Raw genomic sequence first — 22,529 nt, 5'->3', positions numbered from 1 at the left:
TGCAAGCACATAGTACAGTGCGACGTTTTATAGACATTTTATTTATTCTAGTACATTTTGGCACTTTGGAAGTAGTCCTTGTATTAGAAAGTATGGATGATAAGAAGAAGAAAATTTTGGCAGTTGCTAGCAGTTTGTACACTGTGTACTCATATATTTCTTGAAAGAAAAATCACTTAATATGTCTAAAATGAAATGATCATGTGGCATTGATGGCCGGAAAGCCCCATACAGGGAAGTTCGGCCGCCAAGTTGCAAGTTTTCGTTTAGGTGACGCCACATTGGCTGACTTGCGTGTCGGTGCTCATGAAATAGTGATGAGGTCAGACCAACACCCAGTCCACGAGCTGAGAAAATCTGCAACCCAGACAGGAATTGAACCCGGACCTGCTGCATGGTAGGCAAACACGTTAGCACTCCACTAAGCAGGGGGAGAGACAATACTACTAAAATAATAGATATAAACACAGAGGGTAATAACTGACAATAACGAACATAGTAGAACCAACATTTTACTGGTGGTCACCTATAGTGTTGGTTTACACAACTCTTCCTCTCCTGATACACTTCTATCAAGAGGCCTACTTTTCTCTGAGGTTGATTCTGAAATCTATGAAGGTATTTTAAAGCTGTCTTGTGATGTCAAGGAAATCCGTATTGTTGTCACCAATTGTGTTTCATTTTATTTTAATAAAGTAACATCAGTGGTCTTAATGAAACACACATACCTTTTGGCTTGCTTTCTTCACCTAAATCGAGTTCATTACAAAAAGATGTTGATGTTAGTACTTAAGATTTTTGCTCACACATATAGAAATACAGAAGTTCTTACATTTTTTTGTCAACTTATGTCTTAACTCACTCTTGAGCTCCCAAAATTTGTCAGGGAAAAATGCAAAAACTTGTCTGTAAAACAGGGAATTTCACTTGGGGAAACTAGTGGCAACCCTGAACTTATTACACCAGATCAACTAATGATTAAAGATGTCAAAATATTTTGCAAGTTTGACACTTGCATTTGGTGTCATACCTGAAAATTTTTCCTTCCATATATATGTCAATCTCACAATTTGATATGTGTCTCACCCCTCCACTGCACATAATGTAACTTCCATTTCTGGCAAAGTCTTAGCCAAATCCTGTTGTGGGCTTGCACACAACTGAATCTTCTAGATGTTGCAGCTGTAAAAGTAAACCAAAAGTGTTCAGTTCCAAATAGAAGTATGCCTAAAAAGGCACAACAAAGTTTAAGCCAGCCTTTAACTATTCAGTGCTCGACTTTTGGCAAAACCTTTGATATTATTTCAGGTAACGAAAATGTAGTGGATGTACAATTCTTACTGTACGGTTGAAAGCAGTTTTGATTTATTAACTGTTTTGTTAATCAGCTAATAATGTGCACTTACAAACCTCGTACAACTTCAGTTACTGAAAGTTCAGTTCGCATTGTAGACATTACCATCAAAATTAAATATTTTGTTGCCCCTGACCCATCAATCCAGTCATCCTGACACATGTACCCTACCTCATGCCTAGCGTCCATTGCTGCTTGTCAGCTTCATATATTAATTTTTGTACTCGATTATTTTTTAGTTCTGTGTAAAACAGGTTCTTAATTCTCTGTTTTAATGTATATTTACATTAATAAGAAGTGTCTAGTTTTATTTTGCATAGTTCATTATTGAAGAACAAACTCACTTGGTTAACTAGAGGTATAAGTTGATCTCTTTGTGGTTGTGATAGATAGCAACAATGACTATCACAGTGCCATTAAGTCATCTTATAGTTCTTATTACATCCCGGCCGCTCCATTGTAACTGGTTACCAAGCCCCCACAGAACGTATCTCTGCCTACGTAGACCAACACCTTCAACCCATTGCGTGCAGTCTCCCATCCTTCATCAAAGACACCAACCACTTTCTCGAACGCCTGGAATCCTTACCCAGTCTGTTACCCCCGGAAACCATCCTTGTAACCGTTGATGCCACTTCGCTATACACAAATATCCCGCACGTCCAGGGCCTCGCTGCAATGGAGCACTTCCTTTCACGCCGATCACCTGCCACCCTACCTAAAACCTCTTTCCTCATCACCTTAGCCAGCTTCATCCTGACTCACAACTTCTTCACTTTTGAAGGCCAGACATACCAACAATTAAAGGGAACAGCCATGGGTACCAGGATGGCCCCCTCGTATGCCAACCTATTTATGGGTCGCTTAGAGGAAGCCTTCTTGGTTACTCAAGCCTGCTAACCCAAAGTTTGGTACAGATTTATTGATGACATCTTCATGATCTGGACTCACAGTGAAGAAGAACTCCAGAATTTCCTCTCCAACCTCAACTCCTTTGGTTCCATCAGATTCACCTAGTCCTACTCCAAATCCCATGCCACTTTCCTTGACATTGACCTCCATCTGTTCAACGGCCAGCTTCACACATCCGTCCACATCAAACCCACCAACAAGCAACAGTACCTCCATTATGACAGCTGCCACCCATTCCATATCAAACGGTCCCTTCCCTACAGCCTAGGCCTTCGCGGCAAACGAATCTGCCCCAGTCCTGAATCCCTGAACCATTACACCAACAACCTGAAAACAGCTTTCGCACCCCGCAACTACCCTCCCGACCTGGTACAGAAGCAAATAACCAGAGCCACTTCCTCATCCCCTCAAACCCAGAACTTCTCACAGAAGAACCCCAAAAGTGCCCCACTTGTGACAGGATACTTCCCGGGACTGGATCAGACTCTGAATGATTGTGACTCTCCAGCAGGGATACGACTTCCTCAAATCCTGCCCCGAAATGAAATCCATCCTTCATGACATCCTCCCCACTCCACCAAGAGTGTCTTTCCGCCGTCCACCTAACCTTCGTAACCTCTTGGTTCATCCCTATGAAATCCCCAAACCACCTTCCCTACCCTCTGGCTCCTACCCTTGTAACTGCCCCCGGTGTAAAACCTGTCCCATGCACCCTCCCACCACCACCTACTCCAGTCCTGTAACCCAGAAGGTGTACACGATCAAAGGCAGAGCCACGTGTGAAAGCACCCACATGATTTACCAACTGACCTGCCTACACTGTGACGCTTTCTATGTGGGAATGACCAGCAACAAACTGTCCATTCGCATGAATGGACACAGGCAGACAGTGTTTGTTGGTAATGAGGATCACCCTGTGGCTAAACATGCCTTGGTGCACGGCCAGCACATCTTGGCACAGTGTTACACCGTCCGGGTTATCTGAATACTTCCCACTAACACCAACCTATCCGAACTCCGGAGATGGGAACTTGCCCTTCAGTATATCTTCTCTTCCCGTTATCCACCAGGCCTCAATCTCTGCTAATTTCAAGTTGCCGCCACTCATACCTCACCTGTCATTCAACAACATCTTTGCCTCTTCACTTCCACCTCGACTGACATCTCTGCCCAAACTCTTTGCCTTTAAATATGTCTGCTTGTGTCTGTATATGTGTGGATGGATATGTGTGTGTGTGCGAGTGTATACCTGTCCTTTTTTCCTCCTAAGGTAAGTCTTTCCGCTCCCGGGATTGGAATGACTCCTTACCTTCTCCCTTAAAACCCACATCCTTTCATCTTTCCCTCTCCTTCCCTCTTTCCTGACGAAGCAACTGTGGGTTGCGAAAGCTCGAAATTTTGTGTGTGTGTTTGTGTGTTTTTTTATTGTGCCTATGTACCAGCGCTTTCCCGTTTGGTAAGTCATATATATTTTTATGTTTCAGGAGCGGATGTTTGTCTCAGTGGCTGATCTGATTACACTTTGCATCTTTCTGGCGATCTCACCTGCAGTTAAGGAAGCTGCATCACTTCTGGCAAGAGGAGACAAGCGTGAGATACAAGTACTACACGTATGTTACGATAATTCTTTTTGAATATATGTGTGTGTTGTCCATTAATTTTCTGCTGGAAGGTGTGTGTTGACAGAGTTAGTGTGTCTTCTATTCCTGTTTTACTGTTATATTATTGTAACTATATTTATGTCATTTGGATAAATTATACAAACCTTCTATAAGATACTGTAGATCAAAATTGTTCCTCGCATCATTGGTAGGAACACAGTCTGCCATTCCTGACACCAGAAAATTATCCACTGAGCTTAGAATGGTATATGATAAAACAAAACTTTGACTACATTTAATTCATGTTGGGATCCTGTTATTAAAGAGTCTGTGGAGATATGCATGGTGGTGAACATTACGTACCTGGACAACGATATCAGTTGGGCCACTCAAGGAACAATTTTACTTGCATCATTTGCTCACAGCAAAGATGGCAAGAGTATGCCAAGGACCACAGTAAACCCACTGGACAGCTGTGTTTCACATTTATATGCTGCCTGTTGGCTAGGTGGTTGGTCTTGAAATTACAGTAATGATGCACGTGTGAAACTCGTACAGTGCACTAGTGAGTTGTGCACCTTTCGTTGCCGGTCTTAATCTTTCATGACCCTCCTGAGATGTCGGGCAGGTACATCGATCAGATATCGTGTGCTGTAGCAAACAGCAACTGGCTTCATTCCAGAAAACATAGAATATTCCCTCTAATGTGCACCCATGGTCTCTCACCACTGTGTGGCCTGTCATTGTTGATACAAGGAAAGTCTCAAGTGGAGACAAATGTAAGAGTGATTTCAGGTGTGCCGCAGGGGAGTGTCGTAGGACCGTTGCTATTCACAATATACATAAATGACCTTGTGGATGATATCGGAAGTTCACTGAGGCTTTTTGCGGATGATGCTGTGGTATATCGAGAGGTTGTAACAATGGAAAATTGTACTGAAATGCAGGAGGATCTGCAGCGAATTGACGCATGGTGCAGGGAATGGCAATTGAATCTCAATGTAGACAAGTGTAATGTGCTGCGAATACATAGAAAGATAGATCCCTTATCATTTAGCTACAAAATAGCAGGTCAGCAACTGGAAGCAATTAATTCCATAAATTATCTGGGAGTACGCATTAGGAGTGATTTAAAATGGAATGATCATATAAAGTTGATCGTTGGTAAAGCAGATGCCAGACTGAGATTCATTGGAAGAATCCTAAGGAAATGCAATCCGAAAACAAAGGAAGTAGGTTACAGTGCGCTTGTTCGCTGACTGCTTGAATACGGCTTAGCAGTGTGGGATCTGTACCAGATAGGGTTGATAGAAGAGATAGAGAAGATCCAACGGAGAGCATTGCGCTTCGTTACAGGATCATTTAGTAATCACGAAAGCGTTACGGAGATGATAGATAAACTCCAGTGGAAGACTCTGCAGGAGAGACGCTCAGTAGCTCGGTACGGGCTTTTGTTGAAGTTTCGGGAACATACCTTCACCGAAGAGTGAAGCAGTATATTGCTCCCTCCTACGTATATCTCGCGAAGAGACCATGAGGATAAAATCAGAGAGATTAGAGTCCACACAGAAGCATATCGACAATCCTTCTTTCCACGAACAATACGAGACTGGAATAGAAGGGAGAACCGATAGAGGTACTCAAGGTACCCTCCGCCACACACCGTCAGGTGGCTTGCGGAATATGGATGTAGATGTAGATGTAGATGTAGCTGTAGATGTAGATGTGACGATGCTTTTGCCAGATTTGACTACAGTCTTGGCACACATGTTGGGCACTGGAATATTTATTGCCCCGGTGAACAATGCAGTAACTCAGTGCTAATGTATGGACACCATACTTTGATACTATACTCTGTTCAGAATTAGTTTAGAATTGACATTTCGGCAGTAACATGTGGAGACGGGTAGCAGAGTTGTTATATACTGCATGGAACACATGCATAACCTTAAATTTTGTCCAACTCTCTCAAACTTATTTACTATTAAATGTCAAAGATGGAACTGCCATCGGTGTCTTCTGGAAGGGCTGCACCATATTTTCATTTTAGTTGCATCTGCAGTAACAAAGTTTTTAAAAAAATATATGAAATGTTTACAAAAGTCTATTTCCTGGCTACGTTACAAAGTTTTGATGTGCAGCAAACATTTTTGTAATTGAATTAAAGTGAACACTTTATGTGAACAAAATCTTAAGAATACATCGTATTTCCATTTGCTGAAAAATGGAGCTCTTGTAGAGATCTGTAAGATGATATAATTTGAGTTAGATGTTGTACACAACACTATGCTTGCATGTCAAAACCTTTGCAGTCAAGATTTCAATTTCATTGGGAAGGATGCTGTGCTAGATTTACAATTAACACATCAGTACATTTTCTAAGCAAACTTTCTGCTTATTGGTAACATAACAAAAAGAATTGCGCCTGTTAATTGAAATGAGAAAACTTATCAGTTTGGAAAAAAGAAGAATAGCAATACAAAATATGGTATCTCTATTGCAACATTTATATTGTAAACAGTGAGAGAGTTTTTCTTTGTGCAATTAAGATTGAGTTTGTGAGATTAACTTCATTCAGGCTCAGTTCATGACATCAGCCATGTTATTGACATTAAAAAGTTACAAAAACATTATTTTGCTATGCAGATATTCAAACTCAACACTCCATATATTCAGCTGAATCTGCCTGAGCATCTTTTTTGTCATAACAATGGAAAAACTATATTTGTATTGTTCTTGTCACTAACACAGATGCTACAAGTGACATTGCAATGCTGTTATTTAATTACGTTTTCTATAGCATATTTGTATAAAACAGCATAATTCTGCCACACATTTTCCATGCTGAGTTGTGTATGATTGGCAGCTTCTTCCAGTTTTCGTGGTGACTGACAGCTTCATAGCTGATTGTGTCGAATGCAGATGACGTAAATTATTATTTTATTATTACTATTAATATTATTATATTTTTCCACACTAACCTTTGTTGTGACTCCATGACAATTTTATTGGGTTGAAATGACAGTGACAAGATGGCAGTCTAATGATTGTATGCTCTTATGTTTTTGCCAACTCATTTATTCCGTATATGGGGAACTGTGGTTAATGAAGAGATAATAGATCTGCAAGTGCCACCTTTTTATATTTATCACTTACTTTGATGTTTTTACATTGAAGACAACCACTTCCTCCTCATACTGTGTTGTGGTAGGCACCTTCTCAACATTGGAATGGTTGGGGGCATTAACAGAACAATTGTTGATGGTGTAGAATGAAATGTGCAAACCGTTTCTTTTGACAGATTTTTTACGGCAGTCCCCTAGCAAGGATAGCAGCATCTAATATTTCCACTCGATAATGCTTGATGAAGTTGCTTCTAACATTGTTCATTGTACTCCAATACACAACAAACATTGGGACTATACTCCATTCATCATAATAATAAATCTCATGTAAACATTACACTATGTATTTAAAAACAAAGATGATGTGACTTACCAAACGAAAGCACTGGCAGATTGATAGACACACAAACAAACACAAACATACACACAAAATTCAAGCTTTCGCAACCAACGGTTGCTTCATCAGGAAAGAAGGAAGGAGAGGGAAAGACGAAAGGATGTGGGTTTTAAGGGAGAGGGTAAGGAGTCATTCCAATCCCGGGAGCGGAAAGACTTACCTTAGGGGGAAAAAAGGACAGGTATACACTCGCGCGCGCGCACACACACACACACACACACACACACACACACACACACATATCCATCCGCACATGTCTGCTTGTGTCTGTGTATGTGCGGATGGATATGTGTGTGTGTTCACCCCATGTGCCAAATAATTTATGTATATAGAGAACAACAGCAGTCCTATCACACTTCTCTGGGACACTCCTGATGGTACCCTTGCCTCTGATGAATACTTGGCTTTGGGAACAACATACAGCATTGTGTTCCCTAAGAAGTCTTTGAGCCACTCGCATATTTGTGAACTTATTACATATTTTTTTGAAGTTTCGAGAACATATCTTCACCGAGGAATCAGGCAGTATATTGCTCCCTCCTACGTATATCTCGTGTAGAGACCATAAGGGTAAAATCAGAGAGATTAGAGCCCACAAAGAAGCATACCGACAATCTTTCTTTCTACGAACAATACGAGGCTGGAATAAAAGGGAGAACCGATGAGAGGTACTCAAGGTACCCTCTGCCACACACCATCAGGTGGCTTGCGGAGTATAGATGTAGATGTAGATGCTCGTACCTTTGTTAACAGCCTGCAGTGGGGCACTGTGTCAAATGCTTTCTGGAAATCTAGCAGTATGGAATCTGCCTGTTGCCTTTCATCCATAGTTCACAGTATATTGTGAGAGAAAAATGCAACCTTAGTTTCATACAAGTGATGCTTTCTAAAACCGTGCGGATTGTTGGACACAAGATTCTCAGGCTCACGAAAGTGGTTTATATTCAAACTAAGAAAATGTTCAAGGATTCTGCAGCAAAACGATGTTAGGGGTATTGGTCTGTAATTTTGCTGGTCCGTTCTTTCCCTCCTCCTTATGTACAGGAGTCACCTGCACTTTTCTGGTCACTTGGGGCTTTGTGCTGGACCAGAGATTCGCCATAAATGCATGCTAGGTAAGGGGCCAATGCAGTAGAGTACTCCTCATAAAACCAAACTGGGATCCAATGACGTATTTGCTGTCAAATATTTCAGTTGTTTCTCTGCCCCAGGGATCTTTATTACTATGCCTCTTTCATCAGAGTCTGTCCAATGGTCAAATGGTGGTATGTTTGTACATTTCTCTTGTGTAAATGATTTCTTCAACTTTGACTTTTGTTTTGCTATATTCAACTGCCACACCAGACTTTTCAACAAGGGAGTGAATGGAAATGTCAGACCTACCTAGTGGTTTTAAATAGGAGCAGAATATTCTTGGGTTCTCTGCCAGATCTTTTGCTAAGATGCGATAGTGTTACTTCTATGATTCATGACTAGACGTTTCCACAGACAAACAAATCTCTTCTAACCTTTGCTTGTAATCGTCTGTTAGTGCAACAGCCTCTGCTTCCGTAGCATCTTCCAAATTTTGTTATTAAATCATGGTGGATCTTTTCCATCCTTTATCCTCTTACTAGGCACATTACTCTCCAGACTGTGATTCACAATCTGCTTGAACTTTGCCTATAATCCCTGTACGTCCATCTTACAGGAACTAAGTGATGCTGCTAACAACAGTGAAATGAATACCCCTGGTTGCATACAGGCATTGATATAAGTCAATGGGGACAGTTGAAAATGTGTGCCCTGACCGGGACTCGAACCCGGGATCTCCTGCTTACATGGCGGATGCTCTATCCATCTGAGCCACCGAGGACACAGAGGATAGTGCGACTGCAGGGACTTATCTCTGGCACATCTCCTGCCAGACCCACATTCCCAACTTATTGTCCCGCACTATACTCATAGTGCCCCTGCCCATTTTGCTGATTGGTCGCGGCTTTTTGTTACCATAGTTGCTGTAATGACATCTGATTGCCAATTCCCTTTTCTACATTGACATTGTCGATAAAATCTGCCCTATTTGTAGCAACAAGGTCGAAGATATTTCCTTTGCATGTGGGCTGCTGAGATGGCTGCTCAGGACAGTTTTCAGAAAATGTGTTCCAAAGTATTTTGCATGATTGTCTTTCTGTTCCATGACTTTGTGAGTCATGTTGGGTTTCAGCCAGCTCTCGGTCCCGAGAATAATTTGAGTGCAAGTACTATCGTGAAGGCCCATAGTTTGGGAACTTTGTTATGAATACTTCGAAAATTTACTGAAAAAAATTTGACAGTGGAAGTGTCTGTATTCTGAACACAATCTGACTTCCCTTGTGTAGCAACTGACAAGTGTTTATCAGAGTACCTTAACTTACCACCTAGCCTAAAAAAAACCTCATATGGACTCCGCAAGTTCTCTGCAACCCGAGTAGCTGCTTCCTTTTTGTAGTGCAGTCCTGACCTATCAAGAGGAGATCTAACAAACTGCTGCCAAGACCATCGCAGAATTGACTAAGCCTTTGGTTGAGACCCTCCACTCGGCTCCAAAGCAAATTATCCTGTTCAGCTCTGGGAACAATGCTACAAATTGTGAGCTCTGCTTTCACCCCACACACGAGGCCAACAGTCTTCACCACCTCCACAAGCCACCTGTATGAACTCTGAATGCCCTCATAATCCATGTGACAGGCATTGTTGGTGCCAATGTGAGCCACATCTTGCAGATGACTGCACCTTGCATGCTGGATAGCCACAGGCAGGGCCACCTCCACATCTCAGATGAGGCCCCCCAGCAGACACCAGACATACTAAGTGCGCAGTGCGCATTGGCTTTCTTTGTAGGCCTGAACAGCGTCTGCCTTAGGGCCTCCATTTGGAGCTCACAATAACTGCAGAAGCAGCTGTCCACTCACAGGGTGAATGGGCAAGGCCAGACAGCCAGTCTCCACATTCGCTCTCTGCCTCGAGCGACGCAAACACGTTACCGCCCTTCACTCACCCTGCAGTGAGAGTGGCTCCACCACGGCAGGTACACTGGAATGTGCCTTAGCAGCAGAGCCTGTGGACAAAACAAATGACACCTGAAGTGTTCGTGTGAAAAGCCAGATTTTCTGCCACCGCTGTACCCCGAGGCAGCCGCCTGAAGGTGACTGACCATTACCAAAAGTACATTCAGCTGTTTGTGAACTGCAGCCAGCTCCTTCTGTATTCGCACACAGCATGCACACATCCTACTCATCCTAGCAAGACTAACTGAAGAAGTAAACTGTAAAAGCAGACAGAATCCCAGATATGTGACTTGCTACTTTCCTGATGTGTCACCAATGAATGCTGGTATGTTAATGAGCTATGTGGATGTCTGTGAGCAACTACTGCACTTCAGACTGAATGAATTTACCCTTATGAAAACATGAGATTAATCCTCTTTAAACAGAGCAATATGCATGAAATTTAAGAAATATACTATGAGGACTGAGAAGGTGCTGGCAAGCAGGAGGCTGGAGCTGATGGTACAGGAAACGCAAGTGAGGTGCCAATGATGAAAGACTGTGCATGAGACAGCAGTGCGTGGACCGGAGGTGTAAAGGGCATCAGTGGCGCTGGAATTAGAGGAGGCACTGGGGCTGACGGTGAGAGCACCAGTGGCACAGGAGTAAGCAACACAGGAGACAGACACACCACAGTGAGTGGCATTCCAGTGGGAGTTGGCAGATTGGGAGCATCAGAGTGGGGAGTGGGGAGTCAGAGGTGGATGTGCTGGGAGCAAGTGTGCGAGTGACAGAGGGCCAGGGGTGACCTGGAGAGAGACATCGGCAGTAGAAACATGGAGGAGGGGTTTGGTGGGAAAGTGGGTCTGAATCAAAAGTAATGTCAAAATCTGGAACAAGCAGAGACAGTAGCTTGGAGTCATGTGCTGGTGGGGGACATTGGGATGGGTGAAACACTGTTGTGGAAGCATTTGGGTGTAGAGGAAGTGCCATGTAAGGCACAGAAGCTGTGCTGTTCAGTCTGTAACATGTGGGGCGCCACCGTTGAACAGTCATGTGAGTGGTATCCTGGATCAAACAGAGAAACTGTTGATCTCATTACTTGGAAAGCTCGAGAAGCGAAAATTCCTGCATGTAAGGGGGCAGTAGTAAATGGGCATGTGAGACCAATGGCAAAAGGGAAAAGAGGGTCCGACATTGACAGGAAGCAAGAAAAGTGGATGGAGAGGGACACTGGAATGAAGTAATGAAGCAATGCTAGCACAATGCAGATACGAGGTGAAACAAGTAAGAAACAGACGTAGAATCATGGAATGTGAGAGAACAAAGGTGTGTGCACAGCCAAATGCAAACCAAAGGGAACATGGAATCAGGACCAGTGGCATTTAAACATGGAGCAGAACCACAAAAACTCAGTGTGGAGGCACATAAATGCAGAGAGGAAGACTATCTGATGTAGCACAAGACACTGGGAATGAAGTCCTGGAGACAAAAAGTCATAAAAACTTCCCTGTCATCACCACTGTAGCGTCTGTTGTGTGTGATGCTTACACAAGAAGAGAATGGTGTCTCCATGCCAAAGGGCAATAGAACCTCCCAGCACAGAAGTACATGGTAACATTGAGCAACTGAAACAGATTCCTAGTAATGGCAATGTGAAGATTGTCTTGTTCTGCTGAAAGATTGTCACTAATACAATAACAGTTCTCGAAGGTGCAGTTTAAGCTCTCAGTCTGTCACGTTCGAGAAACACTGTTGGTATAGGCTGCACTAGCTATGCCCTAGGTTGTGATGTGATGTGCTCCACTTCTGAACTGAATAGTTGATTTTGAGTCTTGAACTTGTACTGACTGAAAAGTTGCTGGGCAGTGTACTGTAATGACTGCCCAGTGGAGGAATACTGGGAAGTATTCTAGTATCAAGTGGTTTGCGGATGCGAGTTAGTGTGCGCGATATCCGGTGGATTTGCTACCCCCAGAACTGCAGCGGCCTTCACTGGAAAACAGAGCTGCTTCGAGTTCCAGGTGTAAGGACAGGGCAGCAACCTGCAGCACTGTTGTGTGGTGTGTAGCTCGATCTTAAGACACCAGCCAGCTGCTGCGTACAATGTGTAAGATAATAGTTGTCCTTGTGAGTAGCATTGTCTTTGTCTTTCAATGTATACTACGTAATATGATTGGATGGATAAAAGAATCTACTCATCAAGCAGCAGCAGAGGAAAGTGCATAAACTTATATAAAGGCTAATGAAATGTGCAAGCTTTCGTAGGCAGTGGCTCTTTCTTCTGGCAAAAGGGTTGACAAGGAATGAAGAGGGATGAAGGAGAAAATTACTGGCAAGATTGAGGAAAATTGGGAGAGTTCGAAAAATTGTGCGGAACCTTGGGTCAGCGGAGACTTACCGGATAGGATGAGAATGACACATACTGTGTATAAGAAAATGTAGGAAGCTATTTGTTATTGAGCAAGCACAGGTGAACAGTGTGTTAATTTTTGTTCTCAACATACCCTGAAGGAAAAAATTTTAGGGAATAGTGTATATTTAGTGATATTTCATTGTTTGTTGACTTTTTAGGTGGAAAATTGGATTGAAGAAACAGTGGTATATGAGGATTGGTTGTACTGAAACTGTAGTGTAGAAGCTCCTCAATTCCCACTTTACCATTCACCACTGGATAATTTTTAAAAGTTATCCACATAAACTACATTTCTACTTTCTTGAGGTCTAAATTTTACTCATAGTATGAGTTCATGCACACTGACTAACAGTATCCCATAGTTGACGGAGGATGAGAGAAGTGAACAGAGAATTTCTGCTGTTATGTATGAGAGACTTAAAGCCAACTGAATTGTTTTGGGGGGGAAAAAACTACTTGGAGTATTGATAAGATTTTGTCTGATTATCATTTGCTGAATTTAATCATCTCTGCCAGCAGAAGGTGCTGAGACACATATATAGTATTTTTGTTTCTGATGTTTAAGCCTTACAGAGGCAGGCAATGCCTCCTCCTCGACCCCCCCCCCCCCCCCCCCAGGCAAACAGTTCAGTTGGCAGTAAGTTAGTAACATCAGATATGAAACCTAAAACACTTGTGAAGACTTTTCTGAAAGGCTAAGGCTACTATTGGATGCATTTTGGAAATATTGTGTGGGTGTGTGGTGTAGCTCCTTGTACTGTGTCCAAGTGTGTACGTGATCAACAACAAGAAATAAAGACACAGAGCTTTAAGTGTACAGAAGAGTAGGTATTGATCACATATGTTTTGAAACAGTTGACAAATTTACCAGGATAGTGGAAATGTTATTCCTGTATTGACTTATTTGCTTAATTGTTGAAATATTTATAGTTGCGAGAGTAGTAGTAGATATTTGCAAGCTTCTTTTTCAGCCACAGTTTACATTAATGTAAAGTTTTTACTGGTAGACACAAGAAATATGTTAGATCAGAATATGAATTAACATCACTTCTGTTTGCAGGAAGAGTTTCATGAAAACTCTGCATGTGCAGTGTTTATTGTGTACAGTTTAGTAACTCTTCCTGCAAAAACACACACACACACACACACACACACACACACACACACACACACACACACACACAAATTGAAGAGCCTCAGCATTAATAAATAAATAAATAAAATAAAAAAAATTCACCTGGTTCACAAGGCAGGTTGTTAGTTTATTGTTTGTTACAGGGACAGTGGATTCATTTTCATCTTGTGTACACTGCGGCATGTATCATCAGAATTTAATTTCATTAACTTCTGTAAGAGGCTAACACAATGTCTTGTATGAACAACATTCTTATAGCCACATCTTGACTGTGAGTGCTATTGCTCATATGAATTCTTCTGTGATTTGTATTGTCGAAACAGTTTTTTGCTGTCATTCATAGTGAAAATTTGTACTGGTTTAATCAAATATAGAAAAAAATAGGCCAATGACTGAAGTGTACTGTAAATGGCTTTCTGGATGTAATCTGTAACTTGTGTGCTACTGACATTTAAGTATCCAGTTGGGCATTTTTCTTCTAATGAAAATAAAAAGACAAGTGTTTAATTTTTTTTAAGGAAAAAATATAATGTACAACCTGCAATTTTTCAACTTTCCTTTCTTTCAGTGTTGTTATGATAAAGTACGAGACTAACTGGTTAAACAATTGGTTTCAGTTATCAAACAACAGAAAATCCAGGATGGAATGTAAGAATACAATGAAAAGGATAGTTGCTACTCACTGTATGGCGGAGATGATGAGTCTCAGAATGACACAACGTAAGACTGTCAGAAAGTTAGCTTTCCGCCAAAGCCTTTGTCAAACATAGACAACATACACACATGCACAGACTCACACAAATGCAGCTGAGACACACATGACTGGCTCCAGCTGCCAGAGACTGTGGTCATGTGTGCCTGTGGTCTATACAGTGAAAAGCAACTGTCCTTCTCTTTATGTGGTTTCAGTTATGATACACATGAGAAGGGGCATTAAAGTAGATGGTGTTGAGTGCTGTATTAGTGATAACCAGTTTCAGAGTTTAATTTTTAAATAAAAATATATTTCCTGTTACAGAACTTCCAGTCTCTTGTTGCCAAGATCCAGCGTGATGCTGTTTGGTGGCTGCACGACACAGCAATTAAAATGTATCATCCTACTCCCCAAGATTTTGTACATGTTCTCCATAAGGTAGGTTTGTCATTTATATGGACAATTGAGCTTTGCTGTTAAGTGAATATTCATGTTTTCGGTTTTTGGTTGCTCGCATGGGTAATATAAGAACCATATTTTGAAAAAGAGGGAATAGTTTCTCTTGTTCCTGCATTACACTGTTCAGTTGGCTGCCTTTGCATTTTTGATCCTATGAGACATCTTCAGTAAGGTGCAGCTCACACTAACAATGAGGCAATACAATATGTGATGCGAACTGCTTTATGACAAGCAACAATACAGTACGGATCATGTTTCTGGATCAGTTACAGTCATGAGCTCTCCTGAAGATGACTTTATTGTGGCTTATCATTATTTAAATCTCAAACAACTGAAAAAAAAGGAAGTAATGCATGCACTCGTACAGTGTTATTAATATCACATATAGTTCAACTGTGATTTTTCATTAGCGATGTCAACACAAACATGAATTTTATAGAATGAGTGCAGAAAATTTCCACTTTTTGTAGCAACTAACATCAGCTACTCTGACAAAGCAGGGCACAAATTTTTGACTTGCTATTTCTCCTGCTGAGAAGCTACTCGCTACAGTAAGGTAAGTTGGTGAAAGTGTTTGAGTGATGTTAAAGAAGCTGTCACACAAAGTTTATTTTTGATATCACTACAATAAGGTAAGTTGGTGAAAGTGTTTGAGTGATGTTGAAGAAGCTGTCACACAAAGTTTATTTTTGATAAGATCACATAGTGTAGTGTGTTCCTCAGTGAAGTACACATATAAGTAATGATAACAAGATAAAAGGCTACAACTGTTCATTATGTAAGGTAGAAAAATGACTCAGCTTCACATTTATTTACGAGAGATGTTTTGGACATAAAATCTGATTAATCGCTATCAGTGTGTAGCTGTCGATGGTGAATTCTGTGGAGGCGTGGACAATGTTGTTAGAAATGGAAGACGCCCATGATCATGAGCAAAATTTTGATGTCTCCTTCTCTGTTTAGTCCAGTTTCTCATTCAAAAGCAACAGGAATTTTGCCTTAAGAGCTTGTTTACACCTGTCACTAAAGTTTCTTGAAGTCTTGAGGAATGAACTAAAAAAAAATCCAGTCAGCTTCATCAGCTGATGAGTTCTGATATCTTTTCATCTCTCTAACTTTTTTATTTCTAACCAGTCAACAAACGATGTTTTGGCTTCATTTTGCCTTCAACTTTTCTTTTTGTGGGAGTGGTTGTAGTGTCATGTAACATTCAGTCACATAACTTGTATCTTCTGAAATATGACAATTTTACAATTCCTAGGGGTCTGAGGTGAAATACAAAATTGTCTCATTTCACTTCAGACACTCAGGAAATGTAAAATTGTCACATTTCCTGAGCGTCTGAGCCAGACAACAGTGTGCTAGAAGCTGCCACGCTGTCTTCATTTTCCTCAGCTGAATGTACATTTTTCAGAAGATCCCTTCATGCGGGGGGTCGAATAATATGGTTTCTTTACTTTTCTCAACCCTAATATTGGAGGTTTCAACTACCTTCAAAATTAGTGCAGATTTTTCTAGTGGTCATGGCAAATCTGTGCTAAAAATGAAGTCAAAGTAAAGTAAACACAACATAGATATATGTTTAAAAAATGAATCGAGACTGTATCAGTTCCTACATTTGCAATACATTTGACAATTTTATAGATAGGTAAGATAAAATGAATGTAAGGTATAGAAGTTTGGTATTTTTTCCAGTGTTGGTTATTACACTATTGTAATTTATAATGTAACCACACAAATAATCATTAACTGTTATTGCAGTTGTTTGGCTACATGAAGCAGCTTTCAAGACTTAGGTCTACAGTTTTGTAGAGGAGAAGGTACCATTGTTCGATTAAGATGTGAAGCTTTTTGGGCGCATATGCAACAGTTATTTATGCCTGTCCCAGATCAAAATATGTGGAAAATTGTTGCAGATAAATATGCTGAGCCATGCAGTCTGCTTAACTGTGTCTTTTGCTATTGATGGTGGGCACATATAGGTAAATTGTTTTAAGAACATGGGGTCTAGAAACATAAATTACCAAGGTTACTTTTCAATTGTGCTGTTTGCTGTTGCTGATGAAAATGGCATGTTTGCACTGATTGATGTTGAGATCTCAGAATGAACGCCGAGGGAGCAGTATTTTGCCACTCTTTGATTGGTTGTCAGTTGAAAGAATGCAAACTGAGTGGTCTGGATCCTGTTTACCTGCAAGGAGATTATAATGATGAGCTGTTCCCATGCTGCAGGGTGGTGCACACATAATGTGTCTGTATTTGTTTCATAAGTACTTTATGAGTCGCACCAGTTGTCCCATTGAGTATGGAGAAACAAGTAAGTTACAAAATGACACTAATTTATAATACTGTCGCTAGGAACCCAGTACTTATGGTGTGGGCTACTAACAGCGCAGCAGTGACTGGCAGTCAAGTTGCTTTTGCGCGAGACGAAGTCCTGTTGTGACTCAGAGATGGTTTTGGCAACAGTTTATCACATGGTGTGCCCATTCCAAGAGAACCGTTCACAGGCTGTACTCTGTTGGTATGGGAAGGACCAATATTGGAAGTGAAGCAACCTCAGCTGAGGGCTTTTTGTTCACCAGAGAATATTGAAGTGATAAGAGTTGCTCTAAGGGAAGCCCTGGCAACCATGCAGAAAGGCAGCAGTGCAACTGGGCATATCCAGGCGCCCCAGTTAGCAGATTCTTAAAAGTGACCTCTGGATGTTCCCGTGCAAGATGACCTCTGCTCAGAAGCTCACTGCAAAACTCAAGTGGCAGAGACTATTGTTGTGAGGAGGATAAGGAATAATCTCTGAACAGTCTTTGGTTTTCTGATGAGGCATATTTACATTTGGGTGGTGTGGTTAACAAACAAAATCTACACTTTTGGGCTACTGAAAATCTGCAAGTCTTCTTGAACATCATCATGCTCTGAGAATTATGGTGTGGATTGCAATTTCTAGCCACGGACTTATTGGATCTTTTTTATTTGAGGAAACTGTGGTCAGCGTGCATTATTTGAGCATGCTGCACAGTAACTTTGTTCCACAGCTACTGCATTGCCAATAAACACACAGTGGTTTATGCAGGTTGGAGCAAGCCCACATACTGCAAACACATATCGGGTTTCTTACGTGAGTGTTTTGACATGCATGTCATTTGCCACATTTCCAGATTGTTTAAGTGACAGACAGTTTTGACCCCCAATAGTCCTGGCCTCAAACCATGTGACTTCTTTCTTTGGGGGCATGGATTGGAGTGCCGAAAGGAACTGAAACATCCATGATTTAATGAAGCTCAGATGCCTTGTTCTTCAAGCTTGCAGCAAAGTCATGGAAGATATGTGCTGTAAGGCTATTGCTAACATCAGTGTTTGTGTGAAGGAAATTAGGAATCAAAATGGTTGACATATTGAGCATGGGCTGAGTTAGGACAATCTTCAGTGTTTTTCATGGTATCTATGTCCCTTTGAGTTTGTCTTACAGTAAAGTGTTTATTCAAAAACAAAATGGTGACATATTTTGTGTGCCACACTGTACTTTGCTGGCGATGAGGCTTTCCCTTTACTTCTACATGTCATATGCCTGTTTCTCAAAAGCGTGGTGAATGATGTGAAAATAATTTTAATTTTAGCAGTGGGGAAGCCACTGGGCATTGTAGCGAGATCCTCTCTTGGGAATGCAAAATCTGTAGTAGAAATAAGTTGATAGAGGAGCAGGAGCGTAAGATGTGTGCCCTTCAGGTGCAGTTACAACGTGTAAAGGAGGAACTATATAGGGTGAGGAGGGTGTGAAGGGTGGTGGGGAATGGGAACTGGGCAGTTGGCAAGAAGGCAGCTAGGAGGAGGAGGAGGAGGAGGAGGTATTCAGACAGTTATCCTTTGCGTATTTGCAATAGATTTGACTACCTGTCAGAGTTGAGTAGAGAGGAGCCTCGTGTACCTGTAGATGTAGGGAACATGCGGCAGTCCTCGGTAGTTAGGAGGCCCAGGACAGTTGCAAAGCCTAACAGAAAGAAGAAGATTCTGCTGCTAGGTAGTTCGCACAGCAGAGGTGTGGGCCAGCAGTTGCAGGAAGTGGTGGGGAATGAGTACCAGGTCACCAGCATTGTGAAGCCTACTGCAGGGTTGGCTCAGGTGACTGACAGCGTAGGGGAGTTACGTAGGAATTTTACGAAGGAGGATCGGGTAGTGATAGTGGATGGAGCAGAGAACAGTCTTTATATTTATAGGGTCAGCGAATATGATTTAGGTGGTGACCTGGTAAAGATAGCTACTCAAACTGGTGGCACTAATTTGCATTTCGTGCAACTGTTTCAGCGTCATAATCGGCCTCATCTTGATGCGGCTGTTAGGCGCGTTAACACGGGGCTAGGGAGGGCGCTGATGGCAGAGGGTATGGGTCACGTTTCAGTGGTGTCAGTTGGGTCCATCAGCAGATGGGGTTTCACTTGGCATGGCCTGCACCTCAATAGGTATGGGAAGGGGAGGCTGGTAAAGCTTATAGGTGACAGTGTAGTGGGTGGTGGTAGGATCACTCATGGAAAAATTCTTGTAGTAGTTGGTGTTAGAGCTGCACCTTTTTTAGATAGAAGTCAGCTGATAGGTATATGTGTTTAAAGGAAGTCCCTCTAACTAAGGCCTCACATTCAGAGGACGTCATTTTTCCAAGTTGAGAAGGAATTAGCATATTTCATCAAAATATAAGAGATATTAAGAGATAAAGATAGTCAACTGCTTATAGATGTTGACTCTGAAATTATTGGTATGTCGGAGCACCACTTAAATAATTAGGCAATTCAGTGGCTTCTTTTACCAGGATACAAATTAACTGGCTGTTTTTCAAGGAGTTCCTTCCTCAGTGAGGGAGTGGCTCTGTACGTAAAAAACAGTATTCCATTAGAGTCCATAGATGTATTACGACACTGCACTGAACAGATATTTGAATGTTGTACAGCAGTACTTGAATTTAGTGAAACTAAACTTCTACTTCTTGTTGTTTATAGGTCCCCTAACTCTGACTTAAGAGCATTTCTTCTCAAGCTAGAGAGGGTTCTTGATTCACTTTGAAGGAAGTACCAGAAATTAGTTGTATGTAGTGACTTCTATATACATTTTGTATATGATTGAGCAAGAAAAAGGATGTTGGTAGATGTCATAAATTCATATGATGTGATGCAGACTGTTTTTCCCAACTAGGGTGCAGGGGAACAGTAGCACAGCCATGGCAATATTTTTATTCATTCTTCATTACTAGATGGGCATTCTGTTAGTGAAAAGGTGAATGGCCATTCAGACCATGATGCACAAATTTTAACACTAAAAGGCTTTTGTACTCAAACAAATGTCACATATAATTACAAACTATTTAGGAAAGTTAATCCAACAGCAATAGAGAATTTTTGAATCTTTGTCAAGTGACAAGATTGGCAGGATGTTTATAGTGCCGATAACGTAGATGATAAATATAATGTTTTCCTTAACACATTTCTCACGTTCTTTTAGAGTTGCTTTCTATTGGAACATTGTAAACGGGGTACTATCATTGTTAGGCAGCCCGGGTGGCTGACTAGTGGGATAAGGATATCGCGTAGAACAAAGTGGGAATTATATCAAAATGTTAGAAGTATTCACAATCAAGCTATAGTAGCTCATTACAAACAGTATTGCAAGGTGCTTAAAAACGTTATTAGGAAGGCAAAGAGTATGTGGTATGTATATGGAATAGCTAATTCACAGGATAAAATTAAAACCATGTGGTCGGTTGTGAAGGAAGTGTCTGGTCAGCAGCACAAGGGCGACGATATAAATTAAGTTCATAGTAAAAATATTTCTGTTACTGATAAATCAGATATATGTACAGTTCGCTTTCTGAGCATTGCTGGTGAATTAAATAAAAATTTAGTTTCTACAGGGAATCGCATAACTTTCTTGACAAATGCCTTTCCGAGATTGATGTCTGAAATACTCCTCTGTGATACAGACAAGAGGGAGATTGAGTCAACAATTAAATCACTGAATACTAAGGACTCTCATGGATATGATGGAGTGCCTAGCAGAAGAACTGTGCTGCACATGTTAGCCTGTATTTAGCCATATTTGTAATTTTTCCTTTAGGAATGGTCAGTTTGTAACCTCCCCCTCACTTATCGACCTAAATGAGAGTGAAAAATTAAACCGCGTGTACCTAATGAAAATTTGGGGAAAAAGCAATTGTCACCGAAGTTAATCTGTCGGTAAAGAGGGAGGAAAGGGTTACATCTAAATGAAAGGAAAAATGCAAATGAAATTGGTGGAAATTAATTTTGGGAAAAGGGTAAAATTAATAAAGAAAGTAAATATGCGGTCATCACGTTAACAATTAATTGGCGTTAATTAGATATTTGAGATTTCGGGAAAATTACAGTCGCCAGTCCTATGGACAACTACTATAATAACTGAAAAAGAAAGGTTATTGCACATATAATTAGCACTAAAGGCGTGGCAACTGAAGGTTGGCACGTATTGTGTGAAAACTGAAAGTTTGTCAGAAGTAATAAATTTTGCTACACTCTGACTTAATTTAGCAAAAGAATTAATAAAACCGGAAAATTGAAAGTTAATTGAGTGACAGAAATTAATAGTGAGATTTGTTTCTGAAGCACTACGAAATTCAGTAAAATAAGGTTAGTCTTGGGCTACCTCAACAATCATTTCAAAAGCTACTTGAAGCTATGCAATTTAGAAATAAGAGATTTAACTTTGAACTTGAATTAAATGATTCTGAACAATTAACAATAGTAAAATTTAGTACGTACCAAGCTGAGCTGCAGTCATAGGTAAGCTAAAATACGGTAACAAAACTCGCACTCTTAATTTGTCCTTGTGTAATCTAAATATTGTAGCCAGCTATGAATACCTTAACTGAACTTTGAAATTAAAGCAGTGAAATGGAATGATATTACTTTAATGCTGGCGTCTGAATTTCAACGACACTCTGGTTCATTTCGGAAAAGGAAGGGACCCTGCTTGGTAATGCAATTGGGACAATGAGCAACAAAGGTTCTTGCTAAGTTGCTGTGATTTTGTGATGCAACAATTTTAAAAGCTGAGGTCTGCCATACAGTTCTAAAACTTTACGTGCTTCCAGTCTTCCTTGTTGGTTGATTGAAGGTTTGAAGTCGTCGGTCGAGGAGGTGGCGACAGTCACTCATTGTCGGCCGTCGCTGTTGCAGAAGCTGGATGTTGGCGCACCTTCTTCTCGACACTGTCACCAGGCAAAACGGGCTCTTGATGTGCGCCAGCTAATGCTTCCCCTGCGCGACACCGTGTCAGAAACTATCATAGCAAGTCGAGCGCGATTACATGCTGCCAAACCCCGAAAGTGCGGCAACTCGCGGAAGCGTCACACAACACACCTGCTCCACTGCCCTCCTCCAGCCAGACCCCCTCTGCCCACGCTCCACG

General features: G+C 41.2%; 1 protein-coding gene across 3 annotated transcripts in view; it reads left to right on the top strand.

Annotated features, from left to right (window-relative positions):
* The window catches only part of LOC124781594 (integrator complex subunit 1), a 269,211-nt gene that overhangs the window by 91,976 nt on the left and 154,706 nt on the right, over positions 1-22,529 (top strand). For 2 of the 3 annotated variants that reach the window (XM_047253873.1, XM_047253874.1), the window contains exons 10-11: positions 3,751-3,876; positions 14,967-15,080. In XM_047253873.1, the coding sequence (XP_047109829.1) occupies positions 3,751-3,876; positions 14,967-15,080 (240 nt within the window). The remainder of the gene's footprint in view (positions 1-3,750; positions 3,877-14,966; positions 15,081-22,529) is intronic. The other variant, XM_047253875.1, reaches the window with a different exon arrangement.

The sequence above is a fragment of the Schistocerca piceifrons genome, chromosome 1 (assembly GCF_021461385.2).
Source record: "Schistocerca piceifrons isolate TAMUIC-IGC-003096 chromosome 1, iqSchPice1.1, whole genome shotgun sequence".
In the NCBI taxonomy this organism is placed as follows: Eukaryota; Metazoa; Arthropoda; class Insecta; order Orthoptera; family Acrididae; genus Schistocerca; species Schistocerca piceifrons.
This window is presented reverse-complemented; position numbering and strand designations above follow the sequence as displayed.